Consider the following 17,007-nt stretch of genomic DNA (forward strand, 5'->3'; position numbering starts at 1 on the left):
AATATATTCAGTTAAGATTAGATATGCTCGTTCTCTAACAAATTCTCAGTTACACTTGACAGATTTTCAGTTTAAAGCCATTTAAAGTAACTTTACATTTTTGACAAAATAAAAGATTGTTGTTAGACTTTTCATCCTTGGCGTGGTCTCCCTTAAATTTTTGCCTCTGTTCCCAAGGTTGTTGATGTGTGCTGGACTCTGATTTGACTGTTTTTGTTACTCTGGGCACTTTACCACTGCTAACCAGGGCTAACGTGCAAGTGCTCCTTTACAAAATGTGTATGTAATTGGCTTATCCATGATTATCATATTTGATTAACTAGTAAGTCCCTAGTAAAGTGCACTAGAGGTGCTAGGGCCTGTAAATCAAATGCTACTAGTGGGACTGCAGCACTTGTTGTGCCACCCACATACGTAGCTCTGTAATCCTGTCTCAGACCTGCCACTGCATTGTCTGTGTGTGCAGTTTTAACTGTAGGTTCTACTTGGCAAGTGTACCCACTTGCAAGGCCTAAACCTTCCCTTTTCTTACATGTCAGACACCCCTAAGGTGGGCCCTAGGTAGCCCCAAGGGCAGGGTGCAGTGTAAGGTTAAGGTAGGACATATGGGGGGTCATTCCAAGTTCGGCGGGCGGCGGTTGCCGCCTGCCAAACTTACCCTGTCAAATGACCGCTCCCGGGCCATTCAGACTTTCCCGCTGGGCCGGCGGGTGCCCGCCAAGGGAGCGCCCAGCGGGAAAGGCCCTGCAACACAGAAGCCGGCTCCGAATGGAGCCGGCGGTGTTGCAGGGGTGCGACGGGTGCAGTTGCACCCGTCGCGATTTTCACTGTCTGCTATGCAGACAGTGAAAATCATGCTGGGGCCCTGTTAGGGGGCCCCTGCACTGCCCATGCCAATGGCATGGGCAGTGCAGGGGCCACCAGGGGCCCCATGACACCCGTTCCTGCCATCCTGTTCCTGGCGGTAAAAACCGCCAGAAACAGGCTGGCGGGAAGGGGGTCGGAATCCCAAGCAGCGCCGCCATGGAGGATTCTCCCAGCCGGGGGAAATCCGGCGGGAAACCGCCGGACCCGGCTGGCCGCGGTTGGAATCCCAAATGAAGCACCGCCAGTCTGTTGGCGGTGCTTCCGTGGTCATCCACCCTGGCGGTCGATGACCGCCAGGGTTGGAATGACCCCCATAGTAACGTGTTTTATATGTCCTGACATAATCGTTTTTCACTGTTGCAAGGCCTGTCCCTCTCATAGGTTAACATCGGGCTACCTTTAAATCTGATTAAAGTGTACGTTCCCTTTGGGAGCGTATGGACATGTGGAGTTTGGGGTCTCTGAGATGACAATGTAAAAATACATCTTTTAGTAAAGTTGATTTTAAGATTGTGTGTTTGAAAGTGTCACTTTTAGAAAGTGGGCATTTTCTTGCTTATACCATTTCTGTGACTCTGCCTGTTTGTGGATTCCCTGTCTGGGTCAGTTTGACAGTTGGGCTGGTTGCACCTCACACTAGACAGTGACACAAAGGGAGCTGGGGTGTAGCCTGCATATCCTGATGAGCCATCTGTGCTAGGAGGGAGGGGTGGAGTGGTCACTCACACCTGAAAGGGCTGTGCCTGCCCTTACGCAATGCAGTCTCCAACCCCCTGGTGAGTGTCTGGGGCCTGGCCTGGGCAAGGCAGGATTTCACATTCAAAAGAGACTTCACTTTTAAGTAGGCCTACTTCAAAGGAGAAATTGGGTATAAGAAGGGCACCCAAAACCACAGACTTTAGAAACACCTCTGGAAACAAGAGGAACCTCTGCCTGGAGAAGAGCTGAAGAGCTGAGGAAGAAGAGCTGCCCTGCCTGTGACTGTGCTTTTTGGAGCTATCCTGCAGTTGCTGCTTCTGCCAGAGTAAGAGGGCAAAGACTGGACTTTGTGTGCCTTCCATCTTGAGAAGAAATCTCCAAGGGCTTGATTTAGAGCTTGCCTCCTGTTGTTTGAAGTCTCAGGGACAGCAATGACTTCTCTTTGCCAGCACCTGGGGTCTCTGGAGAGACTCCTACTCTGCCCTGTGGTGCCCATCCAGTTCCTGGGACCCTGAAGGAGGAGCTGGCAGCCTAAAGAAAAGGAAATCCACGCACAGAGCGCCATGCGGGGAAAGGATCGACGCGTCTCCGATCCAGAGCTGAAGAAATGACGTGCTGCCGGCTCCGCAGCTGAAAATCGACGCTCGCCAGAAACGCGACCAAAGAATCGACCCACGGAGCAGGAGAAACGACCCGCAGCATCGCTGACGGAGGCTGGGAGATCGCAACCCGCGCAGTGTGGTTTTCGGATCATCGTGCTGCTGGATTTCCGACTCAAGTACCGCTGGGCATGTAAAAACAATGCAAGGCCTGCCTGAACCCGAGAGTGCTGACCGGATCGACGCATCGCTGTCCTGGGGAGAGAGAAGAAACAACACGCCCAACCCGGCGAAAGGAGAAACGACGCAAGGTCCCACTCGTGAGTGGAATCAACGTATCACAAGCCCTTTTTGATGCGTACTCGCCCGTGCAGGGTTATTTTTGATGCACCCAAGGTACATTTTCACGCTACCAGTGTTAGTATGTGTTTGAAATTACTTAAAGACTCTTTTTGCATTTTTCTTTAATAACTTGACTTGTGTATTGTGGATTTTTGTTGTTTTGGTCTTGTTTTGTTTAGATAAATATTTCCTATTTTTCTAAACCTGTGTTGTGTCATTTTGTAGTGTTTTTATTAAGTCACTGTGTGTGTTGGTGCAAATACTTTACACCTAGCACTCTGAAGTTAAGCCTACTGCTCTGCCAAGCTACCAAGGGGGTAAGCAGGGGTTAGCTGAGGGTGATTCTCTTTTACCCTGACTAGAGTGAGGGTCCTTGCTTGAACAGGGGGTAACCTGACTGTCAACCAAAGACCCCAGTTCTAACACTTGAATATATGAATTTTCTGAAAATAAACATAAGTGTTGCAGCTGTTCCATTGAAGGCCTTGATTTTGATGTTGGCAGAGTTGGGCAGAGCTTCAGTATGTAGGTGTCAGAGACTACTCTGTCTCTGCCACATACATACACCTCGACCTGATGGAGTAAGAGCCATCAGACGTTTTGCCATGTGTTTGTCCACCGTATTTAAAGTGGGCAAACAGATGGACAGTTTTCACTGTTCATTATTGTCATTACTGCAAAATGATCCCTACACCAGGGGAGAAATCTCCCATTGCGAGGGGGGTAATTGCTTTTTTTTTTTTTTTTTTTAAAACAATGCTGCTTTTGATTTTCTTTTTGAAAATAAAAAAAGGTGCTAGTTTGATGTCCCATGTTGACAGAGCCAGCCATCAAACTTTTAATTCATGTACACAAATCACTGTGACCACAGTTTCTGTAAAATCAAAAGATGTCTGCTGGGCCGATGTACAAATCTAAATTTGGTGGGCAGATATTCCCTCAAGACAACCGAGTAATTTTACATCATCACCTGGATACAGTAAATTCCTGTCCGCCAAACTATTAGTCAGGCCCTACGTTTTGAGCGCAGGGCTCAGAGGCCTCATCAGACACATGCCTTGGGATGCTTCGGGAAACCTAGTCTTTATGAGGGCTAGAAAAACAAAAGCACTAAGGGGGTTATTCTGACCCCCGCGGGCGGCGGAAGCCGCCCGCCTGGCGGGAACCGCCAGAAGACCGTACCGCGGTCAAAAGACTGCGGCGGTCATTCTGACTTTCCCGCTGGGCTGGCGGGCGACTGCCAAAAGGCCGCCTGCCCGCTCAGCGGGAAAGCCCCAGCAACGAGGATGCCGGCTCCGAATGGAGCCGGCGGAGTTGCTGGTGTGCGACGGGTGCAGTTGCACCCGTCGCGATTTTCAGTGTCTGCCAAGCAGACACTGAAAATACTGGCATGGGCACTGCAGGGGCCCCCAGGGGCCCCACGACACCCGTTCCCGCCATCCAAACAGGATGGCGGGAAGGGGGTCGGAATCCCCATGGCGGCGCTGCAAGCAGCGCCGCCGTGGAGGATTCCCTGGGGCCGCGGGAAACCGCTGGTTTCCCTTTTCTGACCGCGGCTGTACCGCCGCGGTCAGAATGGCCCATGAAGCACCGCCAGCCTGTTGGCGGTGCTTCCGCGGTCGTTGGCCTGACCCCCTAAGTTTTACTTGCTGTGAACGGTTGTTCAGGAAATGTTTACATCATATAACGCTTTACAGTACTGCCCATTTGTTTGTAAAGTAATGCTGATGAGTATCCAGAGCTATATTAAACTATAATACACTGTTACAACAATAATGTAAGAATGAGAAACATCACCAGGTACTTCTATATGTAGGAGCCAAAACCCTCACACATCGTATTAGATGTCATGCTTCATCATAGGGTGGCTCCTCGTCAGACCGGTACTGCAATATCTGACGGGCCCCTAACGGGTCATATGGCGCTTCTTCAGGACCAAAAAGAACAATCACTTTTGCTGGGTTAATTTAAGAACTCAGTGGTCAATGTGCCAAGGATTAGAAAATTAAAGAGGGACAAAAAATGAATTCTCATTCCGTTTTTGCTTGATTTTTACCTGCATTAGTGCACCTCCTTGCTAACCATTCTCATTAGGCTATGTTTGCATCCTTATATAATTATCCATATGATCCGACTGGACGTGTGTGAGGCGTGAAACATGTTGACCTGATCTCACTTGGTGGAAGTAAGTTCTGTCCACCTTATGTTTAGAAGAGCGTGGGCACATTATTTCCTGGTCGCTCTACATTGTTTTTTTTTTTAACCTTGTCCCGGATTCTGTCTCATTCAACAAAACCATGGGTTGAAGATTCCTGAGGCAATTTTAAGTTTTCTGTCTTTTCTCTCCTGTTTTTTTTCTTGATCTTTGCCAGTAGGTTTGAATAGTTTCCTACATGCTTTTTACCACAGCACATACCATTAGCTAAAATCTCTGGCTAAGAGCCCCCGTGCAAGGCGCGTCAAATCAAATCAAATAAAATATTTTATTATCATGCTTTGGAACTCCAAATAGATCCACATGAATGATGATACAAAACCATATAAATATATAATAAATTAAGACACTTTCTAAAAAGAGAATAAAATTACAAGCTATCAATTCATTCCTACAAGCTTCACATAATACTAAAAGTTTGAATCAATGACAATTTTTAATCTAAAATAACATAGATTTATTATAAATTTAACCCACTACCATCACCAATTCTCAAAAGTCCAAGGGTCTTGGCGCAACAAAATTTAAAGACCTATCCCTCCCTTCCTTCATCCATAAGAATTCTCTTAAACATATAGGTCCCTTCGGTCTTGGCAATATATATTTTGCTTTCTGGGCCAGGGGTCAGAAGGCGATCTAATCAGGGAGGGTCAATATATCTGCAAAAAAGTTTGAATTGTTTTAAAAATCCTATAACAAAATCTCTCATTAGGAGGATTATAACATAAATCTTGGGACTCTTTATAAGATCTCACATTCAACAGCAAATAGAGGGGTTTCAACCATAATTTCGTCTGAGCGGCTAAAGCTGGGCAGACAAATAAAATATGTTTTATATTCTGTACTCTACCTTGGCACAAATCACAAGAATTAGTCGCGCCATCCCATTTTGAGATTAGATCCCTAAGAGGTATTCTGTCTAGTCCGATCAGTATAAAAAATCGCCTCACACCATGTGGAAGATTCCATGACAAGTAAGGTTGGACCACTTTCATAGATACCGACTTAATTAATTTCTCCAGACCTTTTTTAGGGCTCGTCAGATATTGCAGTACCGGTCTGACGAGGAGCTACCCTATGATGAAGCATGACATCTAATACGATGTGTGAGGGTTTTGGCTCCTACATATAGAAGTACATGGCGATGTTTGTCAATCTTACAAAATTGTTGGAACAGTGTATTTTTGTTTAATATTGAGATTGTTAGGGAGATTGTACACTGGACCATTGATTCTCCCTGTCCCTCCTTGTTCTGAAAATCCAGAGCTATGGTTTGAAAGGTTGATTACATGTACAGTAATATAAGGGTAGCTATTTTCCTAAGTACCAGATTGAGTACTTGAATAAGATTCAACAAAGAAGTGTTAGTCCACCACTAGGTTGGAAACCCAAGTGAGATTCATACAAGAGGGATCATTTTGTAAGCTACTGTCCTGATAGTAGCCACTTACTGAAAGACTCTAACTGCTGAGGTTCAACAGGGAGGTTTTGGACTCTGCTTTAGTGATGCAAGGTGACTGATGCCTATAGCCTAAGATTCATATTACACCATGCATCAGAGCTTACAAAATATGGCTCCTTGGTCTGATGTAATGTACCAAAAGGACTATTTAAGTGTTAAGTGTCTACTTAGGAATTACCCATATTTAAAAATGCCTTTTACATAAAAATACATGTTAGAAATTTCTGGTTCAGGCATAACACTGGAAAAATCGAATTGATTGGGGTCAAAAGATTGGTAAGGAGGTTTTGTCAGAATCATGTAACAGTAATGATTCAGCCGTGTGGAGGCTTTGACATGAACTTAAATTACGATTCACAGAGAAATAAAACTCTTTGGAGGATGCATTGTTCATCTGCAAAACTAGCTAACTTGGGACTTCAAAACTCGGCCAGCAGTTGGAGATATGGGGTGAGCCAGGCTTACCTACTACAACTTTTTCTATCCTTCTTATTCGAAAAACCGTTATTAGGCAACTGTATTGCACAAATTAACTTGGTTTACAGCTGTGATCAGCTAAAAAAACGTATTTTGTTTCCGTGTATGGCCTTTACACAGGCAAGAAAGCATGAGTCACAAGGGCTTTAATGGAGGGTAAGAGACTTATTTAACACAATGGGAAAACAGGTCAATATTTACCATTCTTTGCTGAATCCATAACATGGTTCATTTAGCAAATATGGAATATTTATCCTTTAAAGCTGGATGGTGTATTTCCAAATTTAACAGAATATGGGGTAACCTCTTGGAATTATATTCTTCGATCTATTAAAGCTGCCTCATGTTCCTCTATTTTGCTATATGCTGCCTTATTGATCAGGAATTGTTATATTTTGGCACCAATTTAAATTATTTTTGTGTGTATTTTGAGAAGTCTCAAGCATATTCAGTGTTTCTTTTTGATCTGATAATTTAGGGCCTGATTACAAGTGCGGTGGTTGGACCGCCAGATTACAAGAATGGCCGTCAGACTGCCACAAGGCTGCCGCAACTGCCAGGATCTTGGATCCCGTGGTAGCGGCAGCGAGCAAAGTAGCGGTCCATCGCATTAATGCCAATGCCAGTACCTCCATGCTGATCACAACCTGCCTTTCTGCAGGAATCATGCCATTAAAGGCTCAGGCGAAATGCAGGAAAGGGACCCCCAACAAGGCCACATGGTGATTGTGCCCATTGAGCAGTGTGGCTGGGGTCACATGTTGTGCCCCCCTATGCCTGCACTGTTGGTGCACACTAATGCTGTCCACCACATTGTGCATGGCAGCAGTGCGCCTGAGGTGCATCTGGCACTGCACTGCGGCAGCATGTGCTTAATGCTCACCTTCTGCCCCGAAGCATGCCGCCACAGTGACACCACCGCAGACACTACTGCCAGACCGGCAGTAGTGTCGTAATACCACAGGCAGGATGCTGACGTCCTGGCGGCATCCTCCCAACCGCCGTATTGGCAGTCTAGCGGTCCGACCACTAACTCATATTTGGGCCCTTATTGTTATTTGCTAAAACAGTAAATAAAAACAACTGCAAATAAAGAATCTGACTGATTCACATATATACAAAGGAAAGAAGATCAACATTCCGATAACTGGTATCATCAGCATACTGTTTCAGTGATGCTTAGAGAACAGTTATAGGTCTGCAGTTACTGAACTTTTACTTTAGAATGGAGTGCATGGTCTTGATTGTGAGATGTGAATTCGAGATTTCAACTCAGATAGTCATCACAGCATCAAACGTGGTGGACAAGTTAAGAAATTATGTTTGTGACAAGACTTGTAAAATCACAGCACAACTCTCCAATGACACTCTATTGTTGTGATAACAAGTTTATTCCATACAGTGTCATTTAGTGACCTGCACATTCAATTGTATTGTCTCTACACTTAAGGAAAAAATGAAATTTTCTTCAATATTTCTTTCAGTTTAGTGCTTCCCACATTAACTTCCTCTTTTTTAAACAAGTAGTTTGCCATTGTTGCTGTCTACCATAAAGGTTGGCCAACTCAAAAAAAGTGGGCTTGAGAAAGTGTGCGATCGGAACTAGTTTCCGGCATCTACCAGGTTGCTTATCTCATAGGAGTAAGAGTGGAGGAATAGTTTCTAGTGCTTCTCGATTGCTGAACAGTCTACCAATAAAGCTTCGGTTTCATCTGACATCATTGGTCTCCCATCAGCTTTATTATAAGACTGATTTTCACAAGAGTTTCGTGACTGTCCCTCACGTTTTACTGTCCCTTAGCTCCCTGATCTCTAAGTCACAGAAAGATAGATGGGTATTAACTTTAGTCTGAGAGAGCTGGATCCATTTGAGATTTTCAGTATAACCACGACCGTGTAAATATTTCCTACTTGAAACCATTGGATGCAAGACTATCTCAGGTAGATATCATGAAAAAACAGAATGGCTCCTGCCCTCTTGGATTAATGCTGTACAACCTATTACTAAAACAGCTTTATACTTTCTACTGATGAGGTTGTGATTATTTATTTTTCAGTTGTGAATACCCAAAATAACCTGGGGGGGGCCATGGTAAAAGGGAGGGTGGGAGTATTTTGAGTTAAAATAATAGAGGACACCTTGCCACTTATCATTTCCTTTCCAATCCTTGCAGGATTTAAAACCAAGCAACATCGTGGTAAAGTCCGATTGCACGCTGAAAATTCTGGATTTTGGATTGGCCAGGACAGCGGGCACCAGCTTCATGATGACCCCCTACGTTGTGACACGCTACTACAGAGCTCCAGAGGTCATCCTCGGAATGGGATACAAGGAAAACGGTAGGGATGTGCCTGGGTACCTAGCACAGCGCATCTGATGGACATGATAGTGATATCAGAACATGTGAGGAAGACAAAGATGTTTACAAGAACTTAGTATAAACCAAGGTGCTAACGTTTTCTGTGAGAAGCTATATTGATGTGCTACAACCTCCGTTATGTTTTATCGTATTGTATTGTCATTGCAATTATATAGCACTTACTACCCTGACAAGGTGTTGAAATACTTTACAATGTATAATATCATACTTTGTAGCGTTGATGTCTGGAGAGCTCAAATGAATTGAAATTCTTAATAAGGTACAGAATGAGGAGCAAACCAAGTTTGTTCAGTGTGTTTTTAAATAAGGACCTTGACTGCAAAGAACTCCGCATGTGCTGAACTTGATTGTAATGGGAAGTATCTGCTTTATATGAGCTTGAGACAAAATCTGATCATGCATGACTTAATATCGCAGATCACACTTTTTATACCACTCCCTTTGCACACGGGTCATTCAATGTGATGTGTTCTGTGCCAGCTCCTTTGAACATGCTGATAGCCCGTCACCACTACGTTCTATAATGTTAATGAGTCTGTTATACTGCAGTGGCTGAGTGTAATCTTACCATAGCATTGTGATTGTGGACTCCCCTATAAGGATCCAAACTAAACTGCTACCCATATATCTGTGGGCTAGCATAAAGCCCAGTTCCAACCAGCAGGGCTGGCTTTGCTAAGATAGTACAATAGGAAATGTTAGTGGAGCTTTTGTGTTCACAGGTCAGGCCCCACTCTCACGTGAATCACATGCTCACGTGCTAAAAGTAAGGTGAGAGTCCATAAAAAGGGCGAGAGGGAGAAGGAATGGAGGGGAAAATAAATGGGGAGAGATTAAGGGAAGAGAACAAGAGCAGCAGCTGAAAACGGCGAACAGCCACTGCGAGCCTCAAATAAAAAATAAGTGATTAAAAGCAGTTTTCTAGGTAAGCTTAGTGTAGCTCTCTGAAACTAGGTGCCCTGAAAGTGCACCCAGCTCTCCCATGTCTAAAGATAGCCCTGCCACCTGTCAAATCTTGCAAGAAAACCACCTCACACAAAGGTAGGTTTTCTATTTCTTTATTCTGCACTTGTGCGCATGCGACCAACCCCAATCTTGTTCCTTCCCTAGTATCCCCTTCCTTCCCACTTCCAGCGCTCAGCTCTCCCTGGACATCTCCTGGTCCCTGAAGTCCTAGCGCTCTCTCATCGTGGATCTCATCTGCGGCATACCACAGGGTTCTTCCTTCAGCCCGACCCTCTTCAACATCTACATGGCCCCGCTCGCTAACTTCGCCCGATCCCACAACCTCAACATCATCTCATACGCCGACGACACCCAGCAGATCCTCTCCCTCATCAAGGACTCCGCCAAGACCTACCTCCATGAAGGAATAAAGGCCATTGCCGAATGGATGAAGAGCAGCTGCCTCAAACTCAATTCCGACAAGACGGAAGTCCTCATCTTTAGCTCCATCCCCTCCGCAATGGATGACTCCTGGTGGCCTGCCATTCTCAGAGCTGCTCCAACTCCCACCGACCACGCACGCAACCCAGGAATCATCCTGGACTCCTCATTCTCCATGACCTAGCAAGTCAACGTGATCTCCTCCTCCTGCGTTAACGCTCTCTGCATGCTCTGAAAGATCTACAAATGGATACCCACCAAAACCAGAAGAACAGTCACCGAAGCCCTCGTAAGCAGCAAACTGGAGTACGGCAATGCCCTCTACACAAGAACCACGGCCAAACTCCAGAAGAGGCTACAACACATCCAGAATGTCTCCGTACGCCTCGTACTGGACATCCCCCATTACTGCCACATCACAGACCACATGAGAAACCTGCACTGGCTCCCAGTCAACAAGAGAATCACCTTCAAACTCCTCACCCATGCTCACAAAGCACTGCACAACACCAGACCAGAATACCTCAACAGACGGCTCTCCTTCTACACCCTGACCTGCCATCTCTGCTCCGCCGACCTCGCCCTCGCAACCGTCCAACGTGCCCGCAGAACTACAACTGGCAGTGGACCACTCTTGCACCTCGCCACCAAAACATGGAACACTCTTCCCACCCACCTGCGCCAGAGCAAAGATCTCCTTACCTTCAGAAAACTTCTTAAGACCTGGCTGTTCGAGCAGTAGCACCACCTCCCTCTTCTCTCCCCGCCCTTTCTCAGCACCTTGAGACCCTCACAGGTGAGTAGTGCGCTTTACAAATTCCTGATTGATTGATTGATCTTCCCGGGACACTACACCACCCAGACAGAAAGAACGGCACTTATGTCTGAAGCCTTGATTAAGAGTAGGTTGGTAACAGAACTGCACCAAGAATATGTGCAATTCCAGTTTTCAGCTCCTGCTGCTTCACTGCACTAACTAAAGGTTGTCAGATGGCAAGCATCCTGCTGGTAAGACAACCGTTAAATCCGTCATCAGGTGCAACATGAAGTGCTGCAAACCTTCCCAGAAACGGTAGTCTCTGGTGTGAATGGAGTGACTCTTCTGTCGCTATGTTGGACTTTGGTTGTGGTGTGACAGACTGCCACGTAAGGGGTGGTGGACCTTTACCCAGAGGTTTGCTAAAGTCTCACTAACGTACTGGAAGACAGCAACCAGATTGTTAGCGAGGCATGGCATTTGGTTACTGACAGTTTAACCCCTCTTGTGTTCCATCTGTATTTCCCAAAGTTCTCTTTGCCCCCTGTTGGTTCAGTGGACAGAAAACGTACAGTCTCCAAATGAGGCAGACAGACCAAAGGTTTGCCGGACAGAGTTCTCCATCGCATTTGCAATGTAGTATCATGTTCCATAAACTCCAAATCAGGTCCTAAGTGCCTTTCTCACAGTGGCAGATGTTAAAGGAGACCCAGGACACCTGTAGCCTTTTGTCATTTAAAAGCTGTCTGCAGATTTCTGAGTATCATCCACTTGGTGTCTTCACCATACTGGTACATTTTAAATGCGCCATAGACCAGTGTTTCCCAACCTGTGGTGCGGGGACCCCTGGGGGTCCGCGGAGTCTCCTCAGGGGGTCCGCGACTGCTTAGAAAATTAAATAATATTAACAGATGAGATCCCCAGCTTTTGGCAATGACTCAGTAGGGGGTCCCCAGATTCCAATAATGATTCAGTCTGGGTCCCCGGAATCCAGTAATGATAAAGTGGGGGTCGACAGATGTCAAAAGGTTGGGAACCACTGCCCTAGACTACCTAATTTGGCCACCAGGTGTCTTAATTGTCTCAGGTCGATACCACAGAAAGACCTTTTCTGTCTTTAAATGATGCCCTCTGCAACGTCTGCCAGTGGAGCTGAGCCATGTCAAGGCGCTGCACCTTGGGAGGGGTTGGCTAGCAGTTGAGGTTCCACTGAAATCACCACTTGCTGGTGGCAAGCATTACTGATAAATCCCTCTGTCTACAGATTGAAAAAAAAGCACCAAAACATTTGGAAGTGTGTTTTGTCCTAAAAATTAAAATGTTATTTTGAGCCAGTAGTCAAAACACAGAGGGCTTCACTAATTAACAGTTAAACCTTCTTTGCATCAGCGGCAGGAAGTGTGGGTGTGTTTGTTTTGCTGAATGCAATTATACTTTGTGAACCATCAGTGTGACTTGTGGGACGCTGTTAGGAATCTGCTTGAAATGATCAACGCATGCTTTTGAAAAAAGAGCGACCGCCCCATACACCCCCCTCAGCCCCCTTCCACCACCCCGCTCTCTCTTTTTTAACCATCTAAGGATTGGCCTGCACTTCATAGCTTACTTGGGTAGCTGCACAGTGACCTCTGTCCTCATTTACAGTCTTTCCGATTATCTGTTAGGTGAAAAAGCCCCAAACAAGAAACATTCAGAAGAACAAGGAGAAATCAACAGAGGGCTATAATGCCCTCTGGTTATGCTGAAGCTACAGTTTTCCTACCTCATTCTCTCTGTCTCTATTTCTGTCTCTTCCTCGCTCTCTGACTCTATTCAGCTCTTTTGTGTCAGACATATTTGGTCCTATTGCTGTTCCATTGGTGGAGCTTCCAGCTCAGAAGCTCGTACTTGGCATTGTATGAGCTTTGTGTGAGCAGCTCTGTGCCTAGAGTGCAACCCAGTAGAATGTGGGTAAGATGGGAGAAGGTGAGCATGAAGCGTTCCATATTACCACTCATCTAAAGGTATCCTGACATTTGATTGACGTCTGTTACCAAATGTACTGACATAGCGTGAAACCTCCCAATGATCAAACCTCCAAATGGGGAAAGGAAGCCAGGTTATGCAACTTGTTGGAAGAAACTAACATTGTCCAATTGACAAACATTTACAGGACACTTACAACAAAAGTATTTGATGCATTTGGGAAACGGACATTCTCAAATACAAATTGTGAGAACTTCGACTAAACAAAAAAACGTGTGTACATATCATTTGATGTCAGTCCATTATGAGGCTTTTCTACCCGAATATGGAAGTCGAAGTATCAACTTGCACCTACATCTACTTGGGAGTATCGACTACCCACACATCATCAAGGTATAGGGAAATGGTGTTAAGATTAATACATTTTAAATTGCCGACATATGATTACCTTGACAATAAATTGAAGGTTGATACTATGTGGTCAATATAAATTCAAGTCTATATGCTTGACTTCAGTAGTTTTGGATATGTTAACATGCAACCCATTTTGAGTTCGGCATTCTCTGATGTCCACTCTCACATGTTCTGCCTTCTTTCTTTGTCAACTAAAACTGGACCATGATTAATGTGCTCACCTAATAGCTAAACTCTGGTAACACTTTACACTAGGTATCCCTTACTGCGAGTTGTTAAAATATTAGCAGGGCCCCTGGAATTATGCGATTCTTCAGGACCAGCAGTTTCCACATAATATGAATGTGCAGCTTTTGCCACATAATCCATCATCTGCGTCATAATCTGCAAATTTCATCCAAAATAATTTTGGTTTTTGTTTGAAACTGATCAAAAGTTACTAACTACGCAGTAGCTTGTGGTGCCGCTTAGTGGAAGCCTTTCACAAGGGTTGACTGGTCACCTTTCTGTTGCTTATTTCTGTATTTTGGTATCGAAGTGGTACTAATGAGGTGAAGCCTTTGCCCTGAACGTGTTAACATATGTAAAATGCCAAAATAATGAAGTAATGCTAACACAGAATGTGCTGCATTATGCCACATACTTTGCTTTTTTCCCCACATTATTTACACTGACGCATGATTTGGTTCTCCTCTGCAGCATAATTCCAGTAGCCCGGACTAGTAGTAATTCCTGAAAGAGTTGTGGACATACTCTTTGATGTATAGTTTGTATAGTATGATTTGGATTATAATGGATAAAAGTGCAACACTACAGACTGTTGCATAGATAAATTCTATTGTAAAATGTTTCCTCTCTCTAGCAAACAAAACAGTGTTTCTGCTCTTATATTTCTACATGCCAATTGTGTACCAATTGCAGTGTGGTGACAAGTTTGAAATACCACGTAAAATGAAACTAGAGAGTTTTTGAATTAAAAGATATATATTTATATCTACATAGCCTAGAATCATGTTCGATGCCAGTGGAAGCTATCATTCTTGCTAACTCGCTTTTTTCGTTTTCGATGATTTTAACCCTGTCACTGCTTTGTCATTGTCTCAGCAGGGGACGCGTGACGTCCTGTGCCATTCTGGCCAACATGTTATTTCTCGCATGCGTAGGATTGAACTGCCTAGTTACTGTAACTTTGCTTTCTTTCCCCTCCATCTTCATTTCCTCGCTCTGGCTGATCTAGTGGACATTTGGTCTGTGGGATGCATAATGGGAGAGATGGTGCGCCACAAAATCCTGTTCCCCGGAAGGGACTGTATCCTTGCGCCTCGTACTGCAGCTGCTTTGTTTTCTGACGAGGTTTGCTCATGCGACAGGTAACATACCAAGGACACAAGCCAGACGTGCATGCTGTTTGGCTGATACCTCAAAAGAGACGAAAGACAACTGATACACGCAACATTTTGTATGTCATGTTGCACACTCTCTAAGGCGATGTCGTAGGATACCTCAATGCTTAGTTGTAGTTGGGTTCGTAGCAGTGTGTGTACAGTTTTTGTCTTCTCACATCATAATTTATTACACTATTGCTAAATTATCTGTCACAGAGGGGAATGATACTGAGATCCAATGTGCCAGGCTACATCTAAATTAATAAACATACTCAGGGCCCCATTCTTGAATGCTTCCCTGCATGTAGAAACCAGAGCAGCATGGGAGAAAATATGAGCAAAAGCCTCAAAGGCTTGTACAAAATAAGGAGAACTCATACAAACATGTTAACCTGATTGTACTTTACTCCAGCCTACTTGATGGCGATATGTGGTAGGTCAGAGCCGTGTAGGGAAGGTTGCGGGGAGAAAGGAGACATGGTTCATATGATTAACTGTTTCTGGGAGGAAGTGTTTATGAATATCATTATTATGGGAATTCGACCACTGCCAGATCCTGCCATTTTGATATTGGGAGTCCTCATAGCCCATCACCACACCAGGTAATAAATCACTCACACATTTGCTGCTGACAGTTGGGTTATCTTTATATCAGTTCAGGAACCAGGAATGTTCTCAACCCCTACACGTCTGGAGGGCAAAGATATATAAGTGAAAAGCTGACCGCACTGATACATGACTGCATAGCTAAGTTCGAAGAGGACTTGGGCCCCTTTTATCAAATACATGAAAAGAGACATACGATATAGGGGGTGGTAACCAACTTGCAGACCAAATGTCCTCCACCGCTTAGGGGGAGATGGGATGTCCTTCACTTCAGTGCCATCTTCTGAAGATTAAGCAAACTTCTCAGTCACGACTGGAATGTTATGCTATTGCCAATGTCAGACCTTAAATTAATTTAATGTACTTACAAAGATCTACAAAGGAATGTAAATGAGTGCGCTCGGTATTATTATGAATATGTTTACATAATGATTGCTGAAAGAAATAACATGTTTTTTTTTTTAAAACACAGTCAGCAGTACCCAGATTGTGTTTAATGGCTCAATAGTATTTTTGTCAGTTGTTAAACACAAAAAGGGGGCTGGCTTTGCTATATTTTCACAATCAGGGCTTCAGGGCGGCCATAGGAAAGCCTTCAAAATGACTGCCTGTTGTAGTGCCGAACTGTGACATGACATGTGTATAGGTTTATGATTTCGTGAGTGCCGTACGAACAGTCTATGGGGGTCATTATGACCCTGGCGGTAAAATCCGCCAGGGCCAACGACCGCTGGAGCACCGCCAACAGGCTGGCGGTGCTCCCTTGGGCATTCTGACCGCGACGGTACAGCCGCGGTCAGAAACGGAAAACCGGCGGTGTACCGCCGGTTTTCCACTGCCCTGGGGAATCCTCCATGGCGGCGCAGCTTGCTGCGCCGCCATGGGGATTCCGACCCCCATACCGCCATCCTGTTCCTGGCGGTTTTGGCCGCCAGGCACAGGATGGCGGTATGGGGTGTCGTGGGGCCCCTGGGGCCCCCTGCAGTGCCCATGCCAATGGCATGGGCACTGCAGGGGCCCCCGTAACAGGGCCCCACCCAGATTTTCAGTGTCTGCCATGCCGACACTGAAAATCGCGACGGGTGCAACTGCACCCGTCGCACCCCTTCCACTCCGCCAGTTCCATTCGGAGCCGGCATCCTCATGGAAGGGTGTTTCCCGCTGGGCTGGCGGGCGGCCTTCTGGCGGTCGCCCGCCAGCCCAGCGAGAAACCCAGAATACCCGCGGCGGTCTTTTGACCGCGCAGCGGTATTCTGGCGGTTCCAGCCAGGCCGGCGGCTTCTGCCGCCGGCCGGGGTCAGAATGACCCCCTATGTCTGACTTAAAAATGCTCCTAGAGGAATTGTTTAGATATGGTTTATGTACATATGATCCAGTCTTCAATTAATGAATAAGACAACTCCGTACTGTTCAAATCCAATATATTAATCAATAGGATTCAGGAAGTTCAAA

At 45.3% G+C, this 17,007-nt stretch overlaps 1 protein-coding gene across 5 annotated transcripts in view; it reads left to right on the forward strand.

Annotated features, from left to right (window-relative positions):
* Positions 1 to 17,007, forward strand: part of MAPK10 (mitogen-activated protein kinase 10) — a 794,060-nt gene that overhangs the window by 534,961 nt on the left and 242,092 nt on the right. For all 5 annotated transcript variants that reach the window (XM_069236167.1, XM_069236182.1, XM_069236175.1 and 2 more), the window contains 2 exons: positions 8,836 to 9,001; positions 14,802 to 14,873. In XM_069236167.1, coding sequence (XP_069092268.1) covers positions 8,836 to 9,001; positions 14,802 to 14,873 — 238 coding nt within the window. The remainder of the gene's footprint in view (positions 1 to 8,835; positions 9,002 to 14,801; positions 14,874 to 17,007) is intronic.

This window comes from Pleurodeles waltl, chromosome 1_2 (assembly GCF_031143425.1).
Source record: "Pleurodeles waltl isolate 20211129_DDA chromosome 1_2, aPleWal1.hap1.20221129, whole genome shotgun sequence".
NCBI classification, from domain to species: Eukaryota; Metazoa; Chordata; class Amphibia; order Caudata; family Salamandridae; genus Pleurodeles; species Pleurodeles waltl.